The sequence below is a fragment of the Amborella trichopoda genome, chromosome 12 (genome assembly GCF_054954075.1).
Source record: "Amborella trichopoda isolate Santa Cruz 75 chromosome 12, AtrichopodaSantaCruz75HAP2 v2.0, whole genome shotgun sequence".
Taxonomy (NCBI): Eukaryota; Viridiplantae; Streptophyta; class Magnoliopsida; order Amborellales; family Amborellaceae; genus Amborella; species Amborella trichopoda.
Genome location: NC_142347.1, coordinates 2,036,653 through 2,057,436, shown reverse-complemented (window position 1 = coordinate 2,057,436; position 20,784 = coordinate 2,036,653). Strand labels below are relative to the sequence as shown.

Sequence of the window (20,784 nt, the reverse complement as noted above, 5' to 3'; positions counted from 1 at the left end):
AAAAAAGACTTTGTGTCCCAAAAATAGTGCACCTTGCTATATATTATCTAGACTGTTCATTTTCAAGATTTTCATGTATTTATAGATCTACTTGATTTTAATCATTTTTTGTGGTTAAAATGTTGATATATAAATAGATTTTGAAATAATCTTAAAAAAAAATTTCAATAAAATTACATATTGTGATAAAATTTGGAGATACGCCTTAATTGGATTGTTTAAGATCGCAACCTATAGAAACCGCACCCTAAACTTTTTCCTTCAATAAATCTTCCCAAATGGTCACCTTACCGAGGGAGTTGAAGTAAAGGATGCATAGTCTAAAATCCAGAACACTTGCGGGTCCCATGCCAGCCAATCAATTTCAGACACGTGGCCTCTTCTAGAGTGGGGGCCCATCTCTCTAAAACCCTACAAACAACCCTTCCTTTCCCGCCTGAGAAGCGCAATTTGTGGCCTCCGCTGCTCTCTCCACACGTGCGCCAGCTCCTTCTCCACTGTAAAATTCGAAATTTATTTCCTCCCTTTTTTTGGGCAATACTTTTATCTCTTGATTTCTCCCGTTAATGGTGGTCAGAGCAGCTCTTCAGCGCTAAATCCGTTCTATCTTCCTTTGGTCTCTGCGTTTATTTCATATTTTTGGCAATAATTTCCTCCCTTTTGATTGTTAATGGAGTTTTGAGGGGATTGTGGGGCGAAATCCAGTGGCGTTTGCCCTAATTCTTGGTTTCTAGGGCTTCTTGCACATTTTTCCTTTAGTAGAAGTTGATTTCTCTCTTTTCCTGTTGATGGAGGCTTCAGCATTGTATAGGCGTTGAAGTATGTCGCATTTTGCTCTGTTTCTTCCTTTCTAGGGTTTTGATTGTATTCATTTCATTTGGGGAAATATTTCCTCTAAATGAAGGTTTGAGGGGTATTCTAGGGCTAAATCTGAAGGGATCGGCTTATTTTGTGAGAATTAGGTATTTGAAAATGCTTTCTATTGAAACCCTAGATTCCGTGTTGGCTTTTGCGGGCAAGGCCTGTTGCAGTGGAATTGCCATCTTCATTCAGATCCAGGTACTTGATCTGTTCATTTCGAAAGTTTTTGCTTTTCTTGCTCCTTTTTTTATTTCTTATTTTATTCTTTTGTATTTGGATTCTGTTTTTTCAAGGCATTATGTATCAAATGCTTTTTTTGTGTTTTCTAGGAATCTGGTTTTGCATGGAATTTTATTTAACATGTTGTTTTGATGTTAGTTTATATGTAAACCCTGGGCTCGAGTTAATGTTTGAGTTAGCCTCTCATGAGGCTGTCTGAACTCTCTCTCTCTCTCTCACTTTCTCTCTCTATTTTTTTTAAAAGTCTATTCTTTATGGATTTTTAATGCTTGAATTGGGGATTTCATGTGTTTTGCCTGTTCAGTCTCTGCTTTTTACATTTTTAATTTTTTTGGGTTAGGGGTTTCGTGGATGTGATGCTTTTTGGTTTTTATTTTTAGTGCAACATTTTCTTGATAAATTTATATTATTGCGCCTTAGCTTGATATTTGTTTGCCTTATGATGCTTAATTTGCGGTTTTCATGAGACCAAAATGTGAAATTTCCTCCTTCAATTATTGATTTGTTCATCTTTTTAACTTCAGGGATGCCTGATCTGTCTAGTCCTTGCACTGGGTTGGGTGTTTGCTGCGTATGTCAGGTATTTGCTCTTTATATTTGGTTGTAGTTATTTGAGGAGCTGCTGATTCTCTCCAGTTCTCTCATCTTTAAGTAAGAAGATTTGATGTTTTAGTAATTGACTGTACCATCCTGTTTGGTCATCATCATCCTCACAGTTTTTTGAACATGACCAACACAAGATCCTAATAGTTATGTCATTGGTGCTTGTTTGTAGGACTTAAACTGATAAGTGATTGGCATACTCTGGAAACTAATTTTGCACAATTATAAGGATATTGAATTTTATCGAGCATGGCACAGAAGAGCTGAACTAATTCCAGATACGCCAACATTTGAGAAATCAAACTTTAGCGAACACTTGAAGTCTATGAAATTGGACCAAGCAGGAGCCCCTGGAATGGGTGTCTGGAAAAATTGTTGTGGCGACGTATCTCGGCATTGTGATGATTTGTCCACAGTAGAACCTGAGAAAGATTCCTTTTCACACACAAAAAAAAACAAACCTAAGAAAAAGTATTACTTCACAGGCAAGAGTTGTGGTTATACCTCTTTTATACTGATGGAGGGTAGGAAAAGAAACCAAAGAAAATCTCAAGGAACTTTGGAGTTGGTACATACATAGGCCAAAGTCCCCGTCGTCTTCTTTCTCTTGAAGTCATCTAGAGCATCACCCAAACCCAGCATAACCCTCTGCAGTAGTGAATCCTGCTACCTTCTTCTGGTGAAGAAAATAAAGGAAACTGTGAAAAAGAAAAAGAACTAAAAGTGTTTAAAAATCAGCTAGAAAACGAAAAATTCTGCCTTTCTTATCACAAATTGTAACTCTGACATCGCCTTGTGATTTAAACTAAACTTCAACCCATGCAATACATATTCCTTTACCTGAGATATATGGAAAATCCTCCTCTCTTTTTGAGTTTCCCTCCAAGTTGATGTGGAGAATTCTTTCTTTGACTTGTTGTTCTCGCTTTTTTTTTGTACTCTATTACTGTTATAAAGAGGTATTACAAAGTCCTTCATTGACTTGTTTGTTCTCTCTTCCATTCATTTGCTCTCTCCTCCTCTTTCCTGAGGGAGGGTCAGAGGGAATGTTTTGGGATATTTGCATGATTTTACGGATTTGATACTGAAGTTAGAGTCTCCCAACTTGGGATGTAGATTTTTAAAGAAACAGAAGTGCTCAACTTTTAATGTATTGGACTGTCTGGCTACTTCTTATTCTTGGCAATCACCCAAGTCGGGCATGATCGGACCCTGGCGATTCCTGAGGGAGAAGCCCAAAATTTTGGTTTGTCTCCCAATACCAGGTTTCCTTTGGTTATTTTTTGTCAAAAATTGGCCAAGGTGACCTAAAACTTGGCTTCGGACTTGGTTGTTTCTATGATGGAACTTGGGCCTCAAATCTGTAGTTTCAAACATTGCTTTTATTTGTTTAAGACAAACTTTTAAGTAAACCACTGCTATTGTTTAACTAGTACTTCAAATATTTCTATAAAAGAAAATAATGCTTCGAATGCATCAGATTTGTACCTTCCAATTATAATAAAACAATACTTATAGAGCTTGTTGGAGACATCCAACCTGTCATGGCCATCCAAATATACCATGTCAGACACCCCAAACATGGCTACAAGGGGTTCAGTGGGACATGGTGGCCATTATCCTGTGTTCGGTTTGTCCAACAATTGCCTATATTAGATTCTTTGCATTTTTTTAAGTCCTTATAAAGCTTGAATAAGAAGTTTTATGAATGCATATTTTGTCTTTCAGGAATCGAGAAATCCGACGGATAAAAAATGCAATCAAAGGTGGTAACCATTTTGCATTTCTCACCACAGATATCTCTAACCTTGAGCATAGTGCTCAAGTCAACTTGCCAAAGGTGTCTGTTGTTATGCCTTTGAAGGGGTTTGGAGAACATAACTTGCGGAATTGGAGAAGTCAGGTGAGAAGTCACTGCCAACTGTGTTCTGCGTATATGCATACGTTTATGTGTGTATGTACATGCGTGTGTGTACACGTGTGCATGTACGTGTGTGCGCATGCTAAGGCTTGTTCTTAGGAAGTATAAACATGGTTCTATTTATCTATCTGTCTGTCTATCTATCTATGCAATACCATGCTTTAAAAAGTGTGGAAAGTATCCTATAATCCAATGTATTCTGGTCATCACTGTATATTTTAAGTAATGATCATGCTTTGGAAAAGATACATGGATTTTGTCCAACTCAAACCTCTTTTTCACAATTTTTCATTTTCTGAAAGATTCCATCACTCTGCTTGCTATTGCCCATTCTTCCTTTTTCTTGACTGGTATATGTCTGCCTTTCTATGTTTTTTGCTACTAAGATTTAGGCTAATCCATTATCATTTTATCTATAGAAATGTTAAAGCTATTTCCTTATTTTTATAATATTTAAAAATACCTAGTCAACTCACTGTTTGATTTTTGTCTTTGACCTTAATTGAGTACGCAGTCTTGGGTTCCAAATCTACATGATATAAATTAATTTGTATCATGTAACTTTGTAGTTTCATGGCCGCACTACCTTTATTGGATGTAGTATGTTATGATCTTGTTTATGAATCTAATATTATGTACATTGTGTGGATTTCTTTTGGATCGTTGGGGCAGCTTATTATAACAGAGCTGCACGTTTTCCTCATCTTCTTTGTGAACTTTATCATGCAGATTACTTCTCTCTATGGTGGACCTTTGGAGTTTCTTTTTGTAGTTGAAAGCAGGGATGATCCAGCTTACCATGCTGCATCCCAATTGATTTTGGACTTCAAGGTACACCATTTTGCCACTGTAATGACAGTTTGGTGATAATATGTGCATATGAAGATGACATATCGTCCCTCATATTTAAAGGAAGATTGACAGGTTACTAGGAAGCAGGGGTTAGCTTCTTTTACTTAAACTGCTTATGTGGGGGTGTCTTCATGACAGTTTGAATTGGTCTTGTCATAGTTAAGTAGTCTAAACTTTTTTTTGGAATGGTAGAACATAGAAAACTCGTATAAACACTTTGCATATACCTAAATGAAGCTGAAGAGTAGTTTCTATGTGGTGCTTCCAGATTATGTTACCTAGGAACAAAAACAGGAGTCATTTGCAAAATCTATATACGGGACAATAAGTTTTTAAACATGGACCTGGGTATACATGTTTGCAATTAAAAAATGCATTATAGAAAAGAGGGTTGCTGATCAGGTAGAGAGGCTTCGGCTGGTACATAGGGGAATGTGAAACGTCCCCATAAAGTAGATAGATCCCGCATGATTAGGGGTGCTAGATGTTTCGGCATTGAGGGCCTCAATCCATGTCTGGCGAGAACTTCTTGCAATTCCTCCCTTTTATTTAATTGATAAATTTGAATAGAAAATTTTTTAAGCATGGAGTTTGGAATCTTCCTAGACCATAGAGATATTTGTGAATGTCTTCCCAAACCTCTTAGATACACTTTTTTCAAACATGTGCCTAGGGCCTTTGAAGTTTCTCATGTGCATTCTATGTGATATTTGATATTTGAAGGTGGTAGATTTGAATCCGCAAATACTAATGTGTCCATAATGGTCCCTTGGCCCTTTGTAAGTTTCAAAGTTTGGAACCAGGTGTAATAGTTATGTCTGTTCGGTGCATCAGTTACAGTAAGACTCAATTTGAGTTGCTGTTTGATTCATTCTACATCGCTAGTCAATTTTGATATGTTGAGTGTTGATGAAACATTTGAGTTTGTGCATAAGAAGTACCCTATTTAAATGAGTGATGATCTGCTTGTTGCTTTGCATGTTTTCAGGTTGAGGTGTTAAGTGTATGCTGTTAATGAATTTCTTTCCTCATTCTGTTGTGATCTAATTATTGTTGGTTGCTTTCAGGGCACTGTTGATGCCAAAGTCATTGTTGCTGGATTGTCAACAACCTGCAGTCAAAAAATTCACAATCAGTTGGTATTCAAAACTTATCCCCAAAGCTAGAATTGTGAATGCCATACATTCATTTTTCGCTTTTCAAATGTTGTTCATCTCGGGAATGGGAAACTATATCTGTTATATAGTGTGGGGACTAAGGAAATAAATATTTATTTCATATCTTCTACTCTATTTTGTCACTCCATTATTGAATATCATTTGGAAATGCAAATGCTTCTGTATGCCATTGCTACTCGCAAAGATGCATGCATTTGTAAACCAGAACTAAAGTTTTGAGTCATGATTCTCTGTACAGGCCGGTGTGGAGATGATGCACAAGGATAGTAAATATGTCCTCTTCCTAGATGATGATGTCAGACTCCATCCTGGATCTATTGTTGCCCTTACTGCTGAGATGGAGAAGAATCCTAAGGTCTGTATAACTATTTCAGTTTGTTCTGTTTCAAATTTCAAACTTGGTCTACCTTTGGAACTAATATGCATTGTGTTTTAGTTTCTTAGAACCTTTATGTTATATTTTGAATTTTTCTGGCTTAAGTTTAAAATATGTGGGCAATGGCTTTCAGACTATCTCAAAGTAGCTGAAAATTGCATGTCTTGCAGATATTTATTCAAACCGGATATCCTCTTGATTTGCCTTCTGGGAGTTTAGGGAGCTACTGTATTTATGAATACCACATGGTATGATACAATCTGTAACTTTTGAATCGTCTTTTGTTGTATTTTACCTGCTCCTTGTTTATTGCACTTCTGAGATGACAAACTTGCTGTTGTCATTTTCTCAACCCCCAACTCCTCCCCCTGCCCCTGCCCCTCACAACCCAACCACCACAACCAAACATCACCAAAAAAATTTCTTCTTTCTCATAGTCTTGTTCTACAATATACTCGTCTATTATGAATGTATAGCGTGGCCCAGAAATTTTCTAATGTTTTGTCACAGGTTTGCGCCATTTCTTTATCAGTGATTTGTTGGGGTGACGTTCTTTTGCTTGCTATGTAGAGTGTGTCACCCAATTACTAGCATAAGGAAGACAGGCTTTATGTTATTTGCAGATGTCATGGCTGTAGGTGTCTTCTCGTATTCTTGGTGTTTTTCTTTGTTTAGTGCACCATCCTCTTTTTTGAGAATAGTATTGCAGTCCATTCATAATTTTCATACTTTTACCCCTTTTGCGTTCAAATGCAAGTTATTCATCAGAACAAGGTCTGCTGAATTGCATGAACTATGTATTCTTCTGGTGAGAAAAAATGATTCTGTAATTTCCATAATCTTGTTCTAATTCAAGGGATGTTGTTTCAGCCTTGTTCAATGGGATTTGCTACTGGTGGGAAGACGTTTTTCTTGTGGGGTGGTTGTATGATGGTATATTCTCTTCGTTCTCTTTGAATGTCATAATTACAATGGATCGGCATAAGTTGATAACTTGATATTCTTTGATACTTGTCTTGTGTTTCTTTACTTGTGGACAGATGCATGCCGATGATTTCAGAAATGACCGATATGGAATGGTTTCTGGACTTAGATATGGTGGATATTCTGATGATATGACACTTGCTGCTGTTGCAGGTATTTCTTCATTTCTTTTCTCTTTAAATAATGTTAGTATTCAATATTTATATGGTGGCAAATTTTCACTAGTTGGCATCCCTATGATTAATCTTGAATGAGAAGTCTAAGCACTTCATCTCCTAGAAAAATATTCACCATTGTGATCAGATTGGGACATGGCTATGGTATCAATTTTTGGTGATGTTTTAGATGTGCTTTAAGTATCAAAAATGGAATTGGCACGAAATTGCAAGTGATTTACTTAGATGTTAGACCATAAAGTAAGTATTGGTTATAAAAAGGGGAATATCAGTATGTTACATTCGACACCTACATGAAATATTAAAGCTTGCCTTGGCACATCGATTTTTCCTAGAATGACAACTTTACTCTTAGTCACTTTTCTTATTTGATACTTTTAAACATTGATATGGAATTGGATTAGTCATTTAATAAAAATGACAGTTCCAATTACTATTTTTATATTTCAAGTTTTTAGACCACTTGCATGATCTATGCAAGTGTTCATCCTAATACTTCTAATAATTTGTTGGTCTTATAGTAGCTGGATTGTTGCTATGTAGGCTATGCAATCATGTTCATGCTTGTGTGTGTCTTTGTTGTACATGAGAAATTAGTGAGAAATTAGACTCTAGTTGATTATGGGGCAATACACAAGCTGATGCATTCCAAATGATGACAGTAGTTTACAAATAAGTATATTAATCCAGATCAAGCAGGTTGTCAAATTGGTGATGTCTGTTTCAATTCGAACCATGCATCTAGTGATCTTGACTGGTCAGATTGTTTTAAAACAAATAAAACTTAAAAAGAAAATTTTAGTTAAAATCTCCAAGAAATGAGAGAGATTTAGAAAATTATGCTGACAAATAAAATGTTCTTATTGTTTTTCTTGAAGTATATTTTGTGAAAAATACTTTTCTGGTTTAGTTTCAAAATTTATTTATAAAAAAATTTATTGTCTTTTCTTTTTCTTTTTTTGTTTGGGATGGAGGTCTGCTGGTGATCCCATCGCCACTCATATTAGACACGAAATACCCATTGCCCTTTATTGTTGGTAATTTTAAGTGGGTTGTTTTGCAATTTGCATCATTTTCCAGGGATAGTGATGCCATATATGCTGTGAAATAAGGGCCGACTCTTAGCCATGAAAATCTATCACATGCATTGCATGTCATTGATTTGTCGAATGTTGGGCATTGATGGTAACTTTTCTTTATCGTCTTAAGAAAAAAGGGTATATTGACAAAACTATGTTGGATTAAATTTAACTAAAAATGAGGGACACGCATATTACATTTGCTTTCATTGAGACGGTTGGAAAACCAAATTGTTTGTGCGCATGCATCTGCATGCACGGTATACATTCTTAATGTACAAGTATGTATGGAGAGGGGGGACACTTATGCCAATATCAGGATAATGATTTATTCAAATCTTGCGGACAGATTCTGGAGGTTCATTCATGTAATGCAACAAGAGTTTGCAAAGTTAGTTTCCAGAGTCGAATAACTTTAGTCTGTTCAATAATTAAAGGCTTAATCTTTGTGAAATCTCTTATGCAGGTGCAAATAAGAGGCTTATAACTTCTCCCCCTGTTGCTGTTTTCCCTCACCCTCTGGCAACCAATCTCAGCTTTTTAAAGTGAGGACCTTCTCTTTCAGGCTTCAATCTATTTACAGTTCCCTTCTCTGATACTCAATGCTCTTTGTTGCGCCTAATTCCTCAACTTGTAATGTTTTTGCTATCATGTAGGTATTGGAACTACTTAAGGAAACAGACATTTGTCCTCGAGTCCTACATATCTAAGGTTAACTGGTGGATGAATCGTGCTTTGTTCTCTTCTCACTGCTATTTGTCCTGGGGATTTGTTGCACCATATGTCATGGCATTGGTTCACATCGCAGTTGCACTCAGAGCAAGATTTGGGGACTATCCAGACCAACAGACATGTGACCATGGTATGAATGGAGTTTGTTGAAGTTTTTATTTAGTCGCTATAGCTTTGGTGTAATGTGCCGCGAGATATGCCAAATTGAAAAAACCTCCGTCTTCTGGTGTACATGCACATTTGTCAATGACCCACCTACTAGTGCCTGAACCCCAACCCCCGACATACAGATATATATATATATATATATATATATATATATATATATATATATATATATATATATATATATAGAGAGAGAGAGAGAGAGAGAGAGAGAGAGGTCATTGAAAGGCATTAGCTCCTTCATGAGAACACAAGTGAGATAGTTATCAGTAAATAATGACACTGTCTCACTGTCTGTGGCCATGTTTATACATACTTGCAGTCATTGAAAGGCATTAGCTCCTTCATGAGAACATAAGTGAGAGAGTTATCAGTAAATAATGAAACTGTCTCACTGTTGTGTGGCCATGTTTATACATCCTTGCAGTAACTAATTATTGATGTGCATCTATTCTTCATACAGGTTTGCGGTTTGTAGGCTTCTTGGCTACATGCACAATCATGGAACTCATTTCCATGTGGAATCTGACAAAGGTAGAGATCGAATTATGCAATCTGTTATCACCAGAGGAGCCACCAGTTTTGCTGGATTCATACAACTGGGGTCTTGTTAGTACATTCACCTTTCTAATCTCCTTGAAATATTGTTTCTCTATAAATCATCATAATCTCTCTCTCTTTCTCTCTCTCTAAACTGGTACATCCTGAGCTGACTAATTTGGTTTGGGCAGGTGTTTATTGCAATGCTCGTTGACAATTTCCTGTATCCTATCTCGGCCATACGCTCGCTCTTCACACAACATATCAATTGGTCAGGTGTTAGATATCACCTTCGAGATGGAAAGATCCACAAGGTATGAATTTGAGGCTTTGGTATCTTTATTTCTTGAGTGGTATGAAGAGAACTTGAGGTTTATTTTCTGCTATCAGGAGATGTACTTATAACCTTTGGTCCATGATGAGATGCTTGGTTTGTGTTAGTGAGCAAGCTCTCACTTTCTCTCTCTCTCTCTCTCTCTCACCCACACACATTATAAAGAGGCTCTAAGGCAAGAGAATTCCATCAGGAAACTCCTAGAGCGTCCTTTATGTTTAATGGAGGAATTCATAGATGGCTGCATAGACACAGTGCACTCATACTTGTGTGTAGAGAGAGAGAGAGATGCCCAATAAACCTGATCACATGCACAAGACAGCGGATGCGTTCGTGAGTAGATATTTATACTCTGCTCTTATTATGCTCTTAGTAAAAGCTTAAGCCTATGTTTTCCTCAGATTGAAAGGCATAGCGGAACAAGGGGCACAGATACAGGGGCTAGACACCATCAACATGGTAGGAGGAGTTTCCTTTCCAAAGGCTCTTTCCTGGGCTTGTTGAAGAGAACTTTTGCTCAGTGGCATCAACCCAAAAAGTTTGATGGGTAGCTCAGAAACTTCCCATGCTGGCTTGCATGCGACATTCTTAAAAGCTTTAAAGAGATGTGATTAAAACAAGGCTCTCCCATGATTGGTATTCGAAGCATTCTTGTTGATACCAACTTTTCTATCCTCTCCTATGGTGTGGCAACAATATGTTTTGGACATAGAGCAAGAGAAGAGGCTGTTGCCATTGTACACTGGTAATTTGAACATCCATTCTTTTCAGACTTTGGTTCCATTCCTCTTCTCTCCCTCTCCATCGCTGCATTTTTTTCCCTTCATTTATTTGGGGCTACATTGGTTGTAACATGATTGAGTTTCTATAGCCTTGTAGTGTTGAATTATTATTTTTTTTGTTGATCAGTCATGATTGAGTTTGAACAGGCTGAGAGTGTTGAATTTGTGGTTTCATTTTGCTTGTAACAATATTGACATTCATTGGAAACAAGAAGAGAATCTTTGATGATGTTTCACTCTGCGCCTCAACTTAATATTGTTTTTACTCTCTTTAGTTTCTTTACGATGTATATGAGAGCATGGTAACATCATTTTAGCCCTTAAAGTCAAGTACTTGGAGTTCTCTTACCCAACGTCCATTTCAATGGGACAGTTGTTGACCCAAGGACTGTAGTTTTCTTTAGTTCTTAGGTTGCAGTTCTTAGATGGAAATTGCTTATATGAGAAGGTGCCGACCATCTACCGGGCACGTAATGTGAACCATAAAAATCTATTGGAAAAAGTTGTTTTGATGCTTGTAAACTTTCTAATTGATCATCTCGACCTTGAGATATATAATCCACCTTGAAATGTATGGATATATATAAAAAAAAGGATTTCAAGTTTTAAAGACGGTGCATCTTGTAAATAATATCTAGACTATTCATTTTCAAGATTTTCAACTGTTTATAGATCTGATCTGTATCATTTTGGTAGCTTTAAATTTCATAGAGGTGGAAATAGATTTTCAAGTCGTAAGAACTTTTGGAACTGAACTACATCTTCCAGCAGAATTTATAAGTGCACCTTATTTTGATTGTTTAAGGTGGGCATCTTATGTAACTACATCCTACTCAAATTGCCTTTTGCTACTTCGAAGAGGTGCTCTTGGGTTGGACTATAGAGCAATGTACCTTTCTGTAATGCATTGGCAGTTCACCTGTACTCAAAACACACACACACATTCTCTCTCTCTCATATGGGCATCTACATGAGGGACATTTCTCTGACTAAAATATATTGTTTATCTGCTGCATGTATTATGCACGGAGAGTTGATGCAGAGCAAAAATGTTTGGCTTGAAAATTTTGTTGTTTTAGCTGTTTTCCAAATTTGGCTTGAAAATCTTGTTTTTTTTTCTGCTTTTCAAATTTTCGTACATTAAAAAGTTTCACTCTAAACCTTCCCTATAGCATCTATGTTTCTTTCAAATTGGGAGCCCACTATTGCTTTAAGCCGTTTTGATATTGGTTGTGTCCCATACTAGCATTTGGGTCTCAAACAGTTGACCTGCACCTCCCATACCCTTTGATGTTAAGGGCAGCAGTCAAATACTAAAGAAAATCAGAGTAGATACAAAAAAGCAAGAAACATAGATTAAAAATCAACGAGCTAACTCGGAATCATATGTGTTGACTCAAACCTTGAGGATCACATTACTTGGAGTCAGGCACAAGAGAGTCGGCCCTATAACCCTTTTTTTCCTTAAATGAAAATAAACAGGAAAAACAATGTTATTGAACTTTTTGTGGATCAATAGTTGACCCCCTTCAATAATAAAGCCAGGTCATCAATCCATCCTAAAATAACAGGGAAATGTATGGAAATGTATACGATGAGACAATTTACTTTTGATATAAAGCTGTCACAATCATTGTTGACTGTTGAATTTGAAAACAGGTGATTGAGGATGTACCATTGTTTAAGCATAAATCAAAAACAAAATTTTTCGAATGTTGTAACGTACTTTTATTTTTTGGATTTCACATCCAATGGTTAAAAATAATTGATCTAGTACAAAAAAATAAATGGCCTCATGGTATACAATTCCAAATAACAAATATATGCTGTTAGGTTGAAAATTTTCATTTGAGAGAGTTTTAAAAATTGAATTTCACATTTTCTAGCCCAAAACCCTAATCCACCGTTCTTAGTTTGTTCTCAATCAAATCTCAATTTAAATTGTTTTATATTTGAGCCCAATAGCGAACCAAACTAAAAAAAATGTTGGGTCAAAAAGCAAAATAGAAGAAATCAGGAGCCAAATTTTGAGAGCTTTTAGAAACCCGAATTTGAATATCTTCAATTTGTCTCATTGTTTAAACAAATTTGTCCCAAAATGTTCCTATCACATCGATCTACAAAAGTCCAAACAAGTTATTTTAATTAAAACCAAATATCTCAAAGATTAATCCAGGTGCCCGATCCCAACCACAGTTTTAATTTTGTAGGTTATTGGTCTTTAGTCGGTGTTCACTCTCCATCAATGCACCTTGTCAGAAATGGATTTGTGAGTTGTGACCTTTGTACCTCCTGGCTCTTAAGAACTTCGAAGATCTTCCTTTATGTTTTCCTTATATCCTCGCACATGTGAGGTGGTATCATCCCTTGGTTTCTATGTTCTTAAGAGACTGCTTCAATTTTGTAACTATAATTTTTTTTTTTTTTTTTTTTTTGAGAATAATTAACTATGCATATTTCTTGTATGAAACTGAATAAAAGACGGAATGAGGCGTCCAAACAGACAGGGGACTCTTTACAATTCACAATAATTGCAAACAAAATCTAGGAAAGAGAGTGTACACTGTGAAGGAAACAAAAAAATAGGCGTCATTGGATTAAAACAGAGCTCAAAAAGGGGTCTGCTATATGGGATAGTTGCTCAAAGCAGTGGGTCGGTTTCGGTGTGGGTAGCTCGAAAAAGGCTCCTTCTTTTGGCCTCGCACAAAGGCTCCTCCTTTTGGCCTCGCACACCTTATGATGAAAGGAGATGTGTATATGCCTGCATAAGTTGAAACTTTGGTCAAATACATTTAGGAGACACCAAGGGCAGGCAGAGGCCTCGATCGCCCATAAGATTACATTTTGAATCACCCTCGACAACCAAACACCTAGCCCACTCCGTAGGGACTCTTTCAATCCCCTCCAAAAGAGAAATCACTTTTTTTTAAAAGAAAATCGGTCAACTTTCTATTAAAAGAAAAAGGTGTACAAGTTACCAAAAATGACCACCCACTGGCCGGGTGCAGTATATAAAAGACCCTCTTAGGGTGTGCTATACAAAAGAGATACGTAATCACAAGAGCTATACATCCATTGCCCAAACATCAAGAGGTAGCGGAACCAAGAGCTCAAAACGGTGCGTAAATGGTTCCAGGTGGGTCGTCTACTTGACTTGCTCATCTACAGCTGTGTTTGCTTCATGCCATGTATGCCTCTACGAGACGTACATAGCCCTGCAAATGTGGAATATCTTGCCAAAGATGTGCTGATCTCCAAGGGCAATCCGGGGAGCTTGATGCCCATGTAATGACATTTTTGGAGTCACCCAGCAACCGAGGTCGTTCCCCAGCTAGGGTTGAAGTTCTTGACGCCTTCTAGGAGGGCCAGGGCCTCAGCAGTATTGGAGTCTGCGTGGCCGATGAAGTTTGAAAAGAAGATGAGTGTCCATCACTCATGGTCCTAAAAAATACCCCAATCCCAGCGAGGCCTGGGTTCACTAGGGAACAGCCATTAAAGTTAAGTTTGCTTGCCCAAGTTCGAGAGGTCGTCAAATGGAGGCACCAGGGATGCGGGTGGGCCTAAGGTGCAGCATGGTATGCCAGATATGATGAAAGTCCATATGGAAGAAGTGTTTGAATACATTGTTGGTTTGTTTTTGGCCCAAAAAATGACAGATTCCTTTACCCTATTCTTCAAGGTGTCTAGTGTGGTGTATTCTCCTCGGAACGTCCTGTTGTTCAGCTCAATCCATATAACCCACATTATGTCAGCTATGGACTGCCGCCAGAGAAGGATTCCTGAATTCGCCAAAGGGAGGGGATACAAGGAGCTTAAAAGTTCGGGAACGGTCCTCGGGGTCACCCAGAGTGGCAGGAGGTCCCCATAGAGATCCCTTGCCACCTTGCAGTGAATGAAACCTTGCAGTGAATGAAGAGGTGGACATTCGTCTCTTTCCCCGTTGTACACATCACACATCTGTTCAGAATGGGTGCGCCCATTTTCTGGAGCTGGTCGACAGTTAATGCCCTTTCAACTAGGACAATCTAGTAGAAGACTTGAATTTTAGGGGGAATGAAAGGGAACCAGGTCCTCGAGGTGATGAATGAAGGTGAGGTAGGAAGAGTTGCTCCCAACCTGGGTGGGGAGAAAAATAGATTTGAGGGTGGGAGGACAGTGCAGTCGTCTAACTCATTGTCCGCAAGGGGCCTCCTAAAGTTGGGGTTCCAAATTCTAGAGGAGCCCAAGGTGTCAAAATCATCAGCGACTGAGCCCCTCGCAATTTTGGGCGAGGAATAATAGGTTAGAGAACCACCCCTGCAGAGAGGTATTGCCTATCCAGAGGTCTTAGAACTTGACTCGGTTACCAGTCTGTGACCAGAATCCTATGTTCTCTTTGAAGAGGGTCAGGCTACGAAGGATAGATCTCCAAGCTCCTAAGGAATGGCTGCCTGCTCTGCATGGCAATCAGTCAGAGGGGTGGATGCGATATTTATGGCGGAAGATGTATTGCCATAGGCGGTTGTCCTGAGTGGTGAAGTGCCACCACTGAAGATGGGGACATTGGAGAGGGTTGCTTTGATTACTAGCAAAGGAGACGAATCACCCCTTCCAACAGGGAAAGCTTTTTGTAGAATTTGTCTATGATGTGACTCCATTGCCGCTGCTTGGGCTGAACAATGCTAAGGGGTAGGGCCCAAATAGGTGGAAGGTAAAGTTTTGACATCACAACCCCAACGATTGGGCAAGTTGCTTGTTGTTTGGCCATCGGATGACACCCCAGTCATCTTGGATTTGGCCATGTTCACTCTGAAACCAGCGGCTAGCTCGAAACAATTGAGGAACAGGAGCAAGTTGTCGACTTGTTGGTAGGTAGCACCACAAAAGAGTAGGATATCGTCGGCACATTGAAGGTGGGATATGGTGGAATCTTGATTCCCAATCTTGAAGCCATCAATTAGACCGTGCTGGTATAGCCTAGCTATGGACTTGCTAAGGACTTCACCAACTGTGGCAAAGAGGAAAAGGGGAAAGGGAGTCTCCTTGTCTAAGAAGAGGTATCCCAATTCCTAATCAGTGCGTGATGTGTCTTTCAGTAGAAGAGACCAATAACCATCTTCTGCTGCACTGTCCATATGCTTACAACCTTTGGGGAGCAATTCTAAGACTCTTTAATGTACAGTGGGGTGTTACCGGCAGAGGTGACATCCATTCTTTCTTCGGTACAACCTTTCCCCTGCAATAAAGAGGGAATCCTCCTTTGGAAATTGACGGTGGCTGCTGCTTTGTGGGCCTTTGGATCGAGCGTAACAACAGAATCTTCCATGGGGATTTCTCACTTTGGCCCAAAGTTTTCAACAAGCTCAAGTCCACCATTATTTTTGGGCAACCAACCACCATTACTTCAAAGGAGTCTCCTCTTCGGCTTTCAGCCAGGATTGGAGCTCAGTCCTTCAATTCCATCGCACACGCCTGCGTGTGCCTCAAGATGGAAACCTCCACCCCAGGGACAGCTCAAACTCAACTTTGATGGCTGCTTTCTAGGAAATCCCGGCCCCTCAGGAATTGGAGCAATCCTCAGAGACCACCTCGGTTCTACTGTGGAAACTGCTTCCAAACACATTGGCCATGCAAACTCTGTGGAGGCTGAAGTGTTGGCACTCTTGGAAGGCCTCAAACTTGCACTCCCACTCCAACTGCACTCTCTCATCATCGAGGGAGATTCCAAGAATACTATTTCTTGGGCGCAGAATCTCCCCTCCTCCTCTTCTCCTTGGCAGTTAGCACATTTGTTTGACGAGATTGAATTCCTTTGCAGGAATATATCCGTCGTGTGGATGCATACTTGGATGGAAGGAAACCAAGAAGCTGACGTCTTAGCCATAGAAGCAGTAGCAATGGCAATTGATTAGCACTTGTTTTGGACTTTTGGTTTATAATTATTTGGCTTTTTGTCGGATTGACCAGTTTTTCTAGGTTGCTGTGACTCACTGTAACCTCGTAAAAGAGGATTTTGATTCCGTTTTTTGGCTTTCTCCTTGAGCATCCTTCCTTTTGTGGATTGCCAAGGTCTTGTACTTATCTTCTCTTCAATTAAAGGTTAACACATTAAAAAAACCATTGATGAGTGGATGCATCCACCGGCACCTTGGAAAGGTGTCTAGAGTGGATGCATCCATGGGCCGCCAAGGCTCCGTCAAGGATTTGGCGATCTTTGATGAAATCCCCCTGATGTGGGGAGAAGACTCATCCGAGTACCTCTCCGAGTCTTCAGGCTAGGTCTTTGGAGAGGATCTTGTTGGAGTTGTTGTCTTGCTGATCAGACTTATCGGTCTGAAGTCTTGAGTTCTTTAACACCTTCAATTTGGGGGGTGAGGGCAATAAAAGTTGCATTCATGAATTTGTGGATGATTCTTCTAGAGTGGAATTCCTCAAAGAATGAGAGAAAGTCAGGAATGAAATCAGAAAGACCAAGGAAAATCCCTAAAGAGACCACCAAAACCAAATGGACGCGGGTTGCCGAGGGAGCAACCATCAAAGTATCTTGATGTATCCCTGCTCCGGGATCACCACAGCAAGGACCGAGAGATTTGGGTGGGTATACAGTCCAATAGGGCTTGCCAATTTTGGACAAATCCGTGGTAGTTTGAAGCTTGAACCATTTTGAGTGTTTGGCCCAAAAAATTACTTTAGCCTTGACGATGTCCAAAAGGAGCTTCCTGAGTGCTATTTGTCCTCGACATTCTTAGGTACCCTCAATTCCAAATGTCTCACAGGGTAGCTGTGACTGCTACATGCCAAAGGAAAAGGGCCGCAGCTGGCTACGGGGGACATAAAACCTTAGAATAGATCTGATATGGATGATCGGGTGACCCAATACTTATACTTAGCCAAGGTTAGGCAGCCTCTAGTTTGAAATGTTACTATTCTAAGCGATAGACTTTAGAAAGTGACATGGACAAAGAGCACCATGTATTAGTTTAGCTTCTACATTCTTGAGAATGTCCTTAACAGAGTTAATACTCAAACTTCTTACCTTTACACTCTAAGCTATTTTATATTTCATGTCATGCTTATATGGTTTCTTTGCAACCTCTCATTTGATATTTTATCATACAGTATACACAATGATATTTTATCATACAGTATACACAATGATAAAAATTACACATTTGATATTTTATCATACAGTAAACACATTGATAAAAATTACACATTGATATTTTATCATTGATATTTTATCATACAGTATGCACATTGATATTTTATCATACAGTATAAAAATTACACATTGATATTTTATCATACAGTATATACATTGATATTTTATCATACAGTATAAAAATTACAAATACAGTATACACATTGATATTTTATCATACAGTATACACAATGATAAAAATTACAAATGCACATATAGATTACCACGAGGGGAAGTTCAAAACATAATCATCTACGAATCCCAACGTCTTAGCCTTCTCTGACCTCAAGACTTGGAGAGGTTTAGGAATAGTTTCCATATGGAAGAATAGGCATGAATGATTAATAGTGACCACCAAGCATTCATTCTGTGACTACATCACTTGCCAATTTTCAGTTATGGAAGGTGAACTACTAAAATAAAAACGAGAGAGAGAGATGTTCATATCCTCACCATAGTTTTTCCTCCAAGGCAACAAGGACACAACAGTCTTGCTCACCCAATTAAAAGAACCAATTTGCCATAGATAGAGACAGTGACATGGAATTTCAGGGAGAATAAACTCCCCCATGCATCTAACATCCATTTATCAGTTAGACGAAAATCCTATTGAAGAAAGAAGTAAAATTGCAAAGAAACTGAAAATTGTTGCACTCACAAAACAGTCCAAAATGAAATATTATACCTTCTGGTCAGATACTAAAGCCTGACTAGAATTAGCAGTCAAATGGTACATAAGCACACCTGCCGCTACACTCACATTCAAGCTCTCCACAGCAAGGAAGGACTGAAGTTCTTTGGTGTAACCCCCCTGATCCATTCTCTCTCCACACGCTTGCTCCATTGTCACTCCTCCATCACCTTCATCTTCATCGTTAAATACACCACTGTGAATATTTCCTCCTATTCTAATCAATTGTGTACAAGATCTTTCCACCAAAGGTCTCAACCCTTTTCCCTCACTACCCAAAACCAGAATCGTTGGTTCACCTGCTTCAACCTCATTCAAAGGAACCGCATTTTTAGAGAGAGAACCTCCAAGAACTCGCCACCCATTTTCTACTGAAGATGTCAGGAATTGCATCATGTTCTTGCAAGACCTTAATTCAATGATTTCCAATGAACCAGCACTTGCTTTGCTCACAACTCCACTCAAAGGCGCTGAATTCTTAGCACAAAGCACCACACCTGCTGCCCCAAAAAAATATGCAGACCGAATTATAGCCCCCAAGTTTTGAGGATCAGTAACCTCATCTAAAGCCACCCAGAAAACCCCATTATTCCCATTGATTGAAACAGGCTCCATTTCTCTTGTACCAACCATCTCCAATGGAGAGGCATCCAAAACAAGACCCTGATGAGGCCTATTGTCGACAATCATGTTGAGGTCATGCTTTGAAGCTTCTTTCACTGTTAGCGATATTCTCTCTGCAATTTTCAGTACTTTCTCTATTCCCTTTTTATCCTTATTCTTCTTGTTACTACTACTGATGTCTAAGCCTTCTTGAACATATAAAGTATAGAAATCCCTTCGTCCAACAGAGATTGCGGCAAGGACCGGGCCTATCCCATAAACCCCTTCTCCAATTAGCTTTGGTGGGGATGAATTGGTGACCTCTTTCCACATTTTCTTGCCCCAATTTTCCTCTCTCTTCCATCTAGAAACCTCTAGCCTTTCAAACCCACATTCCTTATCTATAGTCCTCTTATATCTATCTTTGATTTTAACCCATCTTGGATCTTCAACTCTTTCAACACCATCTCCTTCTTCTTCTTTATATTCTTCTTCTGCATCTTCTTCTTCTTCCGATTCTTCTTCATCAATATCTTCTTCTTCTTCAGTTCTGACACTTTTCATACAACCAGTTCTGCTATTTTTCCTACTACCCATGAATCCGGGTTTAGTTCTAGCCATTTTTGTTTCAGGGCCTTCAACATTTTTCGTGAAATAATTGTTTGCTGCATCCTCCCAAGAGCTATGACTAGCTTCTCCTTTTCTCTCTCCTGCTTCATTGATTCTAGCCCGTTTCGTATAATCAGTTTTTTTGTTTTCCTCACTATTTATGAATCTAGACCTAGTTCTAGCACTGTCTTTAGATGGGTTCTTACCATTTTTTGAAAAATAGTTATTTTCTGCATCTTTCCAAGAGTAATGGCCGGCTTTACAGACCATAGGTTTTTCTGTTTCATGGTTTCTAGTGTTCTCGTGATGCTCAATCCATGAAAGGGTCTCTCTGGGCTCGGCTCTGGAGACTTTTTCTAGGGTTTTTGAAGAAAATCCATTTGAGAACAGCCGAGAAATGTTAAGAAAGGAGCTTCTTTGAGGAATTGAGGATTTGGGTCCTCTCGAAACCCTAAATATCAGAGGAAAGGTGTGACTTTTAGAGAGATTACAGTACATTTTAGAAATGCCAGTGTTGGGTTCTTTGATTCTCACCTGGGGTTCATGAAAGGTATCAAAGAGAGCTACCGTAGAGGGGGAGAAGCTTGCTCACGCCATCCTCCATGATTAAATGGCTAGAGAGAGGAATCCAGTCTTCCAATTCTCTGTTCAAAATCACATATAAGAGAAAATAAGGTAGAAAGAGAGTAGCAGAGCCTAATGTCTCTTTGAAAAGGATGAAGTTTCAATAAAGCCTAGGCTCTATGAAAAATAAAATAAGTCACTTTTAGCAACCTAAATATTCACGATGCTCCAAAATCAATTTTCAAGGCCAAGAATAAAATTTGAAACTTAAGAAGTGCACAGATCTTGCGAATTTATGAATAATTTATGAATAT

The 20,784-nt window shown here is 38.7% G+C and overlaps 2 protein-coding genes across 5 annotated transcripts; one reads left to right on the top strand and one right to left on the bottom strand.

The window, feature by feature from the left end:
• The first annotated feature begins 294 nt into the window (after nucleotides 1-294).
• LOC18433764 (Nucleotide-diphospho-sugar transferases superfamily protein) lies at nucleotides 295-11,059 on the top strand. Of its 3 annotated transcripts, none has more exons than XM_088854083.1 (14): nucleotides 295-1,059; nucleotides 1,626-1,681; nucleotides 3,433-3,607; nucleotides 4,355-4,456; nucleotides 5,545-5,612; nucleotides 5,894-6,010; nucleotides 6,202-6,279; nucleotides 6,902-6,964; nucleotides 7,072-7,168; nucleotides 8,737-8,815; nucleotides 8,927-9,132; nucleotides 9,631-9,776; nucleotides 9,899-10,021; nucleotides 10,443-11,059. In XM_088854083.1, the coding sequence occupies exons 6-14, from the start codon at nucleotides 5,906-5,908 to the stop codon at nucleotides 10,590-10,592; spliced, it is 1,047 nt and encodes a 348-aa protein (XP_088710209.1). In that variant the 5' UTR covers nucleotides 295-1,059; nucleotides 1,626-1,681; nucleotides 3,433-3,607; nucleotides 4,355-4,456; nucleotides 5,545-5,612; nucleotides 5,894-5,905; the 3' UTR covers nucleotides 10,593-11,059. The 3 variants fall into 3 exon arrangements, with proteins under 3 accessions (XP_088710209.1, XP_006843907.1, XP_088710210.1); XM_006843844.4 differs by having other exon boundaries at nucleotides 5,545-5,616; XM_088854084.1 differs by lacking the exons at nucleotides 295-1,059; nucleotides 1,626-1,681; nucleotides 3,433-3,607; ... (2 more) ...; nucleotides 5,894-6,010; nucleotides 6,202-6,279 and adding an exon at nucleotides 6,608-6,665.
• A 2,220-nt stretch (nucleotides 11,060-13,279) lies between these two features.
• Nucleotides 13,280-20,566, bottom strand: LOC18433765 (tRNA/rRNA methyltransferase (SpoU) family protein). 2 transcript variants are annotated; one of them, XM_006843845.4, is made up of 2 exons: nucleotides 18,689-20,566; nucleotides 13,280-13,584 (listed from the first exon to the last, which is right to left on the bottom strand). In XM_006843845.4, the coding sequence occupies exons 1-2, from the start codon at nucleotides 20,402-20,404 to the stop codon at nucleotides 13,558-13,560; spliced, it is 1,743 nt and encodes a 580-aa protein (XP_006843908.2). In that variant the 5' UTR covers nucleotides 20,405-20,566; the 3' UTR covers nucleotides 13,280-13,557. The 2 variants fall into 2 exon arrangements, with proteins under 2 accessions (XP_006843908.2, XP_011623134.1); XM_011624832.3 differs by having other exon boundaries at nucleotides 18,764-20,566.
• Between the last annotated feature and the right edge of the window lie 218 nt (nucleotides 20,567-20,784).